Genomic DNA, 10,518 nt, shown 5'->3' with positions numbered 1-10,518 from the left:
GATGAGCTTGTCTGCTCTCGTTGTTGGTCCTAATAAAACCAAAGCAATGAGGTCAGCTCAGTTTGGCAATGATATGTAGGAGTGGAGTGTTTACGCGACGAGTCTTTGTTGGTGTATTCGGCTTGAAAATGTATAGGTGTAAACAAAGCTATAGGGTTTACCCAAATCTATTTCCCCTTCAATAACATAACCATCATCTCTCTCTCTCTCTCATTATTTACCCTGCATTGACTGTTTTCATTGTAGTCCTCATTGCATTAAATGATCTACATTTGTATTTAAGCAACCCTCACCAGCTCCCTCAATTTTCCACTGTCAACAAACCATTCTCCAATCACCTTTGGTTCAGTAATTGTGATGCTTGCATAAAACAGGTTCCCTGTCACCTCTACTTGATTAGCATTGTTTGCCTTTTGCATTGGTTTACCTGCAATGCACTCTCTAGCCTAGTGTCCAAACCTTTCGCAATTATAGCATTTAGGCTTCCCCTTATATCTACACTCACCAAAGGAAAAGTTAGAGCACACTCTACACTGTGGTTTTGTAACTTCATGACCCATTGACTGTGATGAATATGCAACTTGTGCAAGACTAATAGGAAATTTCTGCTGAAACTTGGGTTTTGAATCCCATTTCTTGCCTTTAGAATTCTAATTCTTCTGGAATTTAGATGGACCAGATTGAGCTCCACTTCTATTTTGCCCTTTTGGACTCATTGAGAAGGATGCAAATGCCTTCCTAGTAGTATCAACAGTGTGTAAATCAAACCTTTGTTCTTGGCAAACATTTTGTATTTTCTATGACCAAACAGATAGGATCATAAGGTTTACTTAGACTAATTAGAACCTTTTGCACAAGTCTCTCATTAGAAGGAGATTCACCAAATGTTTTCATCCGATTAATCAATTCATTCAGCCTTGTAAGATAACTAAATAGATACTCATCATCTCGCATCCTAACATATTCAAATTCCTGTCTAAGATTTTGAAGTTTTACCGATCTAACCTTATCACCACCATGGTATTCTCCATACAATAGATTGCATGCCATCTTGGCTGAATCAGCGTTGGCAATCCGAGGGAAGATCTGGTCAGAGATTGCATTTTGTATGATTCCTAAAACCTTCGCATCCTTCATGAACACAACGGTCATTGTCTCATCAACTTCATCTTTCAATGACCCTTCAACTTTCTTCTTTTTCTAATCGGAGGTTGTAATCCCCTTTTCTACCAAATTCCATAACCCAAGAGATTTGAAGATCATTATCATCTTAATTCTCCAGAACTCGTAGTTCTCACCGGAGAAAGTTGGAGTTCTCACTTCGGAGCCTCCAGATCCAGACATCTTTGGTTTGAATAAATTGATTTCTCTTCTCAGATGATAACAGGACTTCAGCGACCTTCACTAAGCTTCGAGTGAGCTTCAATTTAGCTCAGTGACTTCACAGATTTACGCCCAGGCTTAGATGATCAAACCTGGCTCTGAGACCATGTTAATGTGAATTGAAATCTAGTTATGAATTCGAAGAAGGATGTATGAATACACACTCAGAGAAAAAATGGAAATGGATGCTTCTCTCTGTATCACAGAGGAGTTCCTGGAATTCTCATTAACTTCTATCTGATACCTCTCTCGCACACAAGTCGTGCAAGGAGGGAATATTACCGTTAGAGAGGCTGATGGATCCTTCCCTCTCTAAGCTTAGATCACATCCATTCATCTAACTAATAATAAAAGTCAAAATCTACGTGGCACTTATGGCCTTTACATATCAAAAATTTACACTTGGCATTCTTTGCACAAATGGATACACCATTTAACACAAAACTTATTCTAATAATATCAGCTCACAACTTATAATTCAACAAATCTCAGCTAATTGAGTTCATCGCTTTTAGTTTTCATATCAAAGTTCCTGTTGCTCCGCCATAACTTCTGCATAATTCAAAACAGAGGACTTGCATTTAACCAATGCAACTCAATCATCGAAAGTTCATTTTACTATTTCTTGCACAGATCTTTTATGATTGTTTGGGATTGGGACTTTATTGAGCTCATCATTTGCTATCTCTTCTGGATACAAGTGTCATCAATATGCTACTCTTTCTGTGAAAACTTAAATCTATGAAAATTTATTGTTCCTAATTTATCATTTATGCAGGAACCGGAAAATTTCCAAATGTAACTCACAGATGGGCTCATGTTAGAGATGTTGCTAATGCACATATTCTAGCCTTTGAGAATCCTTCAGCTAGTGGGAGGTATTCTATAGTTGGAAGTGTAGCACACTATTCTGTGGCCGTTAAAATTCTGCGTGATCTCTTCCCTGCTCTCAATCTTCCGGAAAAGTAAGTTGATAAACATAGCCACATTATTGCATCTTAATTATACGCGTGTTAGAGGCACTTCTAAGGATAGTGTGGGTTTACTTATGCACTCTAGGGTCCTGTTCTGTGGCCTTTCCTTTTGAGAATATCTTAATTAGCATATATTAGGTATTTTGAGTCAAGGTTTCACTGGAGACCTAGTTTTGTGAAAGGGATTCCTGGCTCTTTTTGTTTTCTGTTGTTTTGGATGATTTCTGAATCTTCACAGTCTGAAAAAACTATTTGAATGGTTTAAATTTTTAAATTTCCGAACCCAAATATCGATCCTGAAAGTAATGGCATGCTAAGAGAGTCAGATAGTGTACTGTACTGTAAGTTTGTTCACCGTCTCTTGATTTCCCAATACAGAATACTTGGACACGAGTTTCCAATGTTCAAGATTAACCAATTTATGTGTCTATTCTGGGCAGATGTGCAGATGATCAACCTTTCGCACCAACTTTCCAGATATCCAAGGAAAGAGCTGAGACTTTGGATGCTGTGTATTCTTAAATTGCAGGTAGACGAGTCATGTGTCCATTTCAATAACACCTATACTGTTCCCACTTGACCACCTGCTCAATCCATCAGGTGTGGAGTTTTAATACAAAAGATCTCGGTATTATTTAGAGTGGGGTAATTATATATAAAGGGCTTATTCTCAAGCTCTGTAGCCGATGTGGGACAGAAGAATTCTAACATGTATAGTCCTCTGGAGGTGACTTTGAAGGACGCCGTTGAAAGTTTGAAGCAGAAGAACTTCTTCTAATCATGGAACTCATCGATGTTGAGCAATTAAGTTGATGATCATGACATATGTACTTGTATATTATCATGCCAATCTGCTCATAAATGTTACCGTAGGGGTGCTTTCCGTCGTACTTCAAAGTCTGAAATAAAATGTGAAGTATTTGGTCTGGAGAAAGTGTTGGCCATTGTTATTCGGCAGACACTAAAACTCATTTTACTGAGAATATTATGTTAAACCAAATAATTGGTGTCTTGAAGAGCCGTCTTTTCGGCTCGGACTCTCCCACTTTCAGTTGTTACTTTTCTTTCTGTTACTAGCATATCTTTGATACTTTCCCAAGGAAGTCTCCAGGTATTTCTCTCATTTAATCTTGTTTGCTTACACTAAGGGGGTAGGGAAATCTGCACCGATTTCACACTTTTTAAAACTTGGCACATTTGAAAATACTTTTTAGTCACATAATGAACAATCTCTAATGCAATTAAGATTTAATCTCATTGCTCAATAAATATTTGTCATGTGTTTTAAAATGCCCTATCATCCAATAAACGACTGACAAGTGATGAATTACTAACACAAAAGAATCTCTTCAAACAATGGCGTGTGACAAACGCTGGCCCTCTTTGCTTTTAAACACAAATTGGGTGCAAGTTGGAGTAAATAAGTTCAGGTACCGTACTCTTTTTTGGAAAGAGATCCTCTCTGATCTCTTCCACCAAGGTCACTGGATCAAGTGATCCGGACCTTTCAAATTTCATTCAACGATAAAAAATTATCATAACTTTTAAGGAATCAAAACATATGGATCGTTGGATAAAATTTGAAAAGTCCGGATCACTTGATTCGGTGACCTTGGTGGAAGAAATTCTGAAATGATATGTTTCCCTTTTTTTCTGGCTCCATGCAGCAAGTACGGATGACGTGTTGATTTGCAGTGTTTGAGCAGATGAAATAAGTAGATCCCTTCTCAATCGAACTTTAATTCATAAACAATGACTTCAAACAAGATTAAGTAATAGTGCCTTTATTTGGTCAATCTTCATAGGAGACAATGGCGGGCCATTACATAACAGATATTCTTCAGCCAACATTCCACCATAAAAAATAAAAAAAAACAGCAACTCTACCATTACATAACTGAAGTGGTTAGTGATATAGATACGTAGAGAAAATGAGTGGAGAAACAAAGGTTGTGTGTGTGTAACAGGAGCCTCCGGCTACGTAGCGTCAAGGCTTGTGAAGCTCTTACTACAAAGAGGTTATGCCATCAAAGCTTCTGTTCGTGATCCGAGTACTTCTACTTCCTTTCTTCCTCCTTTTCTCGACTTACAATTATTTTGTTACGGTTCATTTTCAAGTTCTGGGTTTTGTATTTCGTAGTTTTGTCTTCAAATTATCGGATCCAAGTCATATATGTTATTCTTACTATAATTTTATACTACATTTCTTTACCATCTTAGGTGGCAGATGAGTTAGACAGCCATATCAACTAAATTAATTAGCATTTAATCAACATGTTAACCAATAATTAATAAAAAGATTGTTAATTAAATAATAATTGTGGTATACGAGGAGTCTCCATCTTTCACGTAAGATTATTTAAGTGTTTTAATTAATAAAAAGATTGAAGAACTTAACAGAAGAAATAAGAAAGAAGTACTCAGAGAGGAAGAAGATAATCTTTTTTGTATATTTCATTGATGAATACAAATGAGCTCTTACAATGATATATAGTTGTCTAGTTCCTTATAGACTAAGCAACTAATCAATCTAACTAATCTTAGCTAAGAAAATAACTGACATCATTATCTTGTGATACTTGTCAACATCTTAAGCTATTACAAATTTACAACACTACATATCTTTACGAAACTAATTCCACATGAAAATTTTCAAGGTGAGATTTCTTTTCCCTTTATCTCTTGCCTATTTGTTATCTGTTCCACACACAATCTTGCGTATATTTGGTTGACACTTTCACACATTGTCTTGTAGATTGGTAGTAAACAACTTTCCTAATATCGTTGATTGTCACCTCAGTTTCTATTTTGTAGAACTATGTTCTTGAAAATCTCTCTACATGAACTGAAAAATGGGCCTCTTAGTGGCATGGCATCTCTTTTCATTTCCTCATATGCATGCAAAATGCGCTTTAATTTGAAAAGATGAACAATAAGTCCAGCCGAAAAGAGGAAGCATAACCGTTGCCCAGAATATCGCCGTTCTTCAGTATGTGCACCCTTGCAGACGTCAGGCCACAGGTGCCTATGCGACGCATGGACGGAGCCAATGAAGGCTCACTGGGGGCAGATGCCCCCACTCAAGTAATTCGTTTGTTTAGTTGCAGACTACAATTATATAATATACACGGGTTATCTTTGAAGAAAATATATGTATATAATATCCAACATACAATCATTCTACTTATACTCCAGATCAAATATTATATGAGCAATACATGCTCTTGTTCTATCATTCAAACCGAAAAAACCCTCTCCCACCTATCATGTACTTATATTTTTCTCATCACTTTGCCATTTTCCACTACTATATTGAAATTTTTGTAACATTGGAATTGTGATACATCATCATTTGAAACCATCCTTAATATCATATTGCGTATAACCATATTATAATAAGATTTTCTTAGTTGTTTTCGGTTGCCCCCACTAGAAGAAATTTTTGGCTCCGTCTCTGATGTGACATGCCTTCGTACGAATGCACGACTGTCAATTCTTATGAACTACTGGTGGTGGCACCGAGCTGGTCCAACCTTAAGAGCATCTCCACCCGTTTGTGGAAGACAATGACAATTGGAGGACAAAGACAATAAAATTGTCCTTACTATTCACTCCAAACAGTAATTGTCTTTGTGCAAGTCCACTTGTTTGGAAGGAGAAAGGGCAAGACAAGGGCAATTACGATTTACATATATATTTTTTATTTTTATATTTATGTTTTCTTGGCCTTATTTTCCACTTGTCATTATTTCTCAAATAAAATCTAATTCCAATAAATATTTGGGAGGTAGAGAACAAATATAGCAGATTGTTGTAAAAATAAATATTGAGTTGTGGTGTGAAGAATGAAGAAGGAAGAACATTGAGTTATATAAAAAACAGAGAGTATTCTTTTGGAATTTTTTTACCATTAGAATAATCTTGACCATTGATTTTCAACATTATAACCGTTGGAATGTCAGGATTGTGCCTCGTGACAGCTAACCAAAAAGGACACTATTTTTTTTATCGTTAGATATCAAACGTATCCAAATGGAACGGCTCGTAAATATCTCTCACGTAAATATCACAAGACTGCAGTAGGTTAAAGTTTAGTGTACTAATTAAGCGACTACACTCCAAAAATCGCCTTAACTTACCTCATCATGAACACCTCAAAGGAATGGTGGAGGATGATTGCCAAAAAAAAATAGTGGTGGACGAGTGCCAAAATAATCATCCCATTAAAAACTAATAATCAAGCTTAGAGTGTGTGTGTGTAACAAGAGCATCAGGTTACATAGCATCATAGTTGGTGAAGCTCTTAGTGCAAAAGGGTTATACTGTCAAAGGCACTGTTCGTGACCCAAGTCAGTATTTCTTAACTTGCTCATATATTGTGGTTCTTGGAATCCAAAACTTTTATGGAAAAAGACAGGACTTGCAGCGGTGCTTCCGTTTGGATGTCAAGTTTTGTATGTTAACAATTTGTAGTTTTCTAATTACGATTTCATTAGATTCGGACCGTCAAATATTAAATTGGCCGAATTCATTTATAAAGTAAACTCGGGAATTAGTGTTTGTTGGCCACCTTATTAGTGGACGTACCAACAGGACTCTCTTCAGATCCTTTTGGTGAGGATCTTAAATATACGTGAATCGTGTCCGTTCATCTTACATCGTATAATCAATTTTTTTCAAGTAATATTTATTTTTATTTTTAAATAAAAATATTCAAAATGATTTTTGACCGTACGATGTACGATGAACGGACACGATTAATAAATCTCTAAAATTCTTACAAAGAGGATCCGTCGAGTATCCGGACTTAGTGAACATATGCATGCTAGTGCCCTAATGCTTGTATTTTCAAACCACAACACATTTTTAATGGTGACAAGACAAGCACTAAGAGTCTAAGATTCGTATCAAAGACGAGATGAGAATGCTACAATTTTAAGTGGCTAGCAAAGCAAAAGCCTCCCCCTCCCAAATTTATGGAACCATGTAATAGCATGCTTGATCAACTATATTGTCCGTATTGTGAGTACCGAAATAGGCAAGCTAACTATAATATGACCCGGACTTTTGACCCACCGCGAGCAAGCTAACGGGGAATCTTCAAAAGTTGCTTTGAAATTGATTACGTTTGTATTTTTGATATATGATAAAAATAAAAAAATAAAAAAATAAAAAAAAATAAAAATTTCATATTCATTCACAGTTCGATTTTAATCTAATAGTAAAATAGAAGATAGAACACAATTTTATTGGATTCTAGAATCTAGGAGAATAAGTGTGAGAATGTGAGACCAAAGTCCCACATCCGTAAAAGATCAAATCATGCAAGGGCTTATAAGAGGTTGGATTACTTTCTATATTGCCAATTGGTTTTATGGTTGAACCTCAACTTTTTTCATGGTATCAGAGCATGTCTGCCCACGTGTGAAGCCCAACAGCCACACGTGCTCCACGTCACCCCGTTTGTACTATCCATTCGACATCATCCCGTTTGTGTTATCTACGTATTAAGTTTGAAAATTCGCCACACATGATGAGATGTGTGAGAGGTTGAATTATTCCTTATATTGCCAATTAATTTTATATGGAACCTCAACTTTTTTCAAGAAGTGAGTGTGATATATGGAGCTAGATCTTGTTATGGAATATTATTGATGAATATATAAGGGAATTGTTATTGGCACTTCAAAATTCTCATTCTACACTCCAAACTTTTTATATTTAGAAGAAAAAAATACACTTATGAGGAGTATAGAATGAGATTTTTAGAATGCGAATAACACTTCTCATATATAAACTAAGCCGAGTTCCATGTTTTCTGATGCTTCAATTCTTCAACGGATGGTTCAGTATCATGGGTTAACAATCATGTTGCCTGCCAAACTTGAGGGCTCAAATCAAATGTGTTTTTCCACCCACTCTCTTCGTCATCATATGCAAACTAAAGTTTTTTTCTCCTATGAAATGCGTCCGTTGAAAGGTATTATACAAAAGAAAAAAGAGAAGATAATGATAACAACAATACTCCATTAAAGGATAGATTTTTTAGTGATTCGATACAGGTAATACATCACATGTTATTATACAAGTGGAGTAAAGTTTTTTTTTGAAGTGTTCTTCTAGTTGTATAGTGAGATGTGGTGTTCTGTCGCGTGTTCCGGGCACACTGGAAAATATGATCTCCCACTAAAGTGAATCCATCCTTAAATGAACTATTGAACGCGTACCTCAATTTGATGAAGTTTCTTTGACGCATAATTCGAAGACGCGAATTCTAGCATGAATAGTGTTTATGCAGTGATTGGTATGTTTTCGAATTTTTGGTGTTTGTTTCTGACTGAAGATACCTTTCCTAAAAAGGAATAACGAAATGAGTCAATACTCATTGCTAATAAGTCTGTTAATTTGGGTAATTTTCTTGATAGTTTGCTACAGGCTGTGAGGTTCATGTTCGAGTCACCAACTTGTGTCCATAACACAATATAAATATGCTTATGACCCAATGATTTTCCTCAAACTTAAACCAGCTAGAATAATTTCCAATGGCAGTAGAGGCTGATTTCGAAGTGAACTTCACCGGCAAGTTTATTGTCAAAGCTACAAATCCCATGCCGGACCAGCCTCACATCCTCACTCTCTCAAACCTCGACTTGCTCTCTGGCCGCTTTCCGGTCACGTACTTCTATTTCTATCCCAACAAACCACATGATCACGATCATGATGGTTCCAACTTTACCCCTATCATTGAGTCCTTAAAGACCTCCCTTGCCAATACTCTCGACTGTTACTACCCCTTCTGCGGTCGAATCGTCACTAACCCGCATACCAACGAGCCCAAAATCATGTGTGACAACTCGGGTGCCCTAGTTGTGGAAGCTCATGCCAACATTCCTTTGAAAAGATTGAATTTCTACAATATTGATCGATCTCTTCAAAAGGATAAACTAGTCTCCATCAACCCTGATTTTCCTTTACAAGTTCAAGCCACATTTTATACATGCGGAGGCGTTTCAATCACGTTCACTTTTGACCATGCACTTGGAGACGCCACTAGCTTTGGCAATTTTCTTCTCTCATGGTCCGAAATAGCACGAAAGAAGCCGATTTCCTGCATGCCGGATCACCGGAGAAACCTACACCTTCGTGCGCGAAGCCCTCCAACGTATCACTCTTCCTTGGACCACACGTTTGTCAAGTGCACTATGGAAGAGATTATGAATATCCCAACAGCCAAAACCTTGATTAAGCGTCTTTATTTCATCGACGGTTCGAGCATCAAGCAGCTTCAAAATCTTGCATCAAAAAATGGAAAGCAGAGAACAAAAATTGAGGCAGTCTCGGCTTACATATGGAAAACCATGGTCACTGCCATCGATACAAAATCCCATGGAATGTGCAAGATGGGGTGGCTGGTAGATGGACGGTCTAGATTGCACAAAAACGAAGATGAAAACTCATTGTCAAATTACATTGGAAATGTGTTGTCGTTGGCATGTGGAGAGGCAAGTGTGAGTGATTTGAATCAAAATTCAATCTCAGAAGTTGCTGATATGGTTGGTGAGGCAATTTCAAAGGTGACAAATGAGGAGCATTTCTTGGACTTGATTGATTGGATTGAGTGTCACAGGCCTGGGATTATGTTATCCAGGGTTGTCCTGGGACAAGGAGGCCCAACGGTTGTTTTGTCATCTGGAAGAAGGTTTCCAGTCGGTGAGTTGGACTTTGGATTTGGGAGTCCGGTGCTTGGGACTGTTTGTTCCACAATTGAGAGGATTGGAGTGGCTTACATGAACCAAAGGTCAAGTGCAAAGGGTGATGGCTCATGGACTGTTTCTTCTATCCTGTGGCCGGAGTTGGCAGCTGCTTTGGAGTCCGACTCCATTTTTCAGCCCATGACCACTAGCCATCTTCAACTTTAGGGCTCAATCTATATGGTGCTATTTTTAATGTTTACTTGTAATGTACAATATAAAATCGATATATAACCCAAATATGCAGAATGTGGAATATAAGATGATTGAAAGGATTGAAGAGCAACTCGATAAGCATAAAACCGGCAGCACTGGTGTCTGATATGGGTTTTTTTAAGTCGAATTCTATTGTTTACTAGCCCAAAACAACATTTTGAGTTTTTAACATATTTTTTATTTTATGTTTATAC

The 10,518-nt window shown here is 37.1% G+C and overlaps 1 protein-coding gene across 1 annotated transcript; it reads left to right on the top strand.

Moving 5' to 3' along the window:
- Nucleotides 1–8,862: 8,862 nt before the first annotated feature.
- On the top strand, nt 8,863–10,497 carry LOC137722337 (HXXXD-type acyl-transferase family protein). Its single transcript, XM_068461314.2, has one exon. The coding sequence runs from the start codon at nt 8,900–8,902 to the stop codon at nt 10,274–10,276; it is 1,377 nt and encodes a 458-aa protein (XP_068317415.2). The 5' UTR covers nt 8,863–8,899; the 3' UTR covers nt 10,277–10,497.
- Nucleotides 10,498–10,518: the final 21 nt, after the last annotated feature.

The sequence above is a fragment of the Pyrus communis genome, chromosome 4, assembly GCF_041283825.1.
Source record: "Pyrus communis isolate YQ-2024b chromosome 4, ASM4128382v1, whole genome shotgun sequence".
Classification (NCBI taxonomy): Eukaryota; Viridiplantae; Streptophyta; class Magnoliopsida; order Rosales; family Rosaceae; genus Pyrus; species Pyrus communis.
Note: the sequence above shows the minus strand (reverse complement) of the source record. Positions and strands in the feature narration are given on the sequence as shown.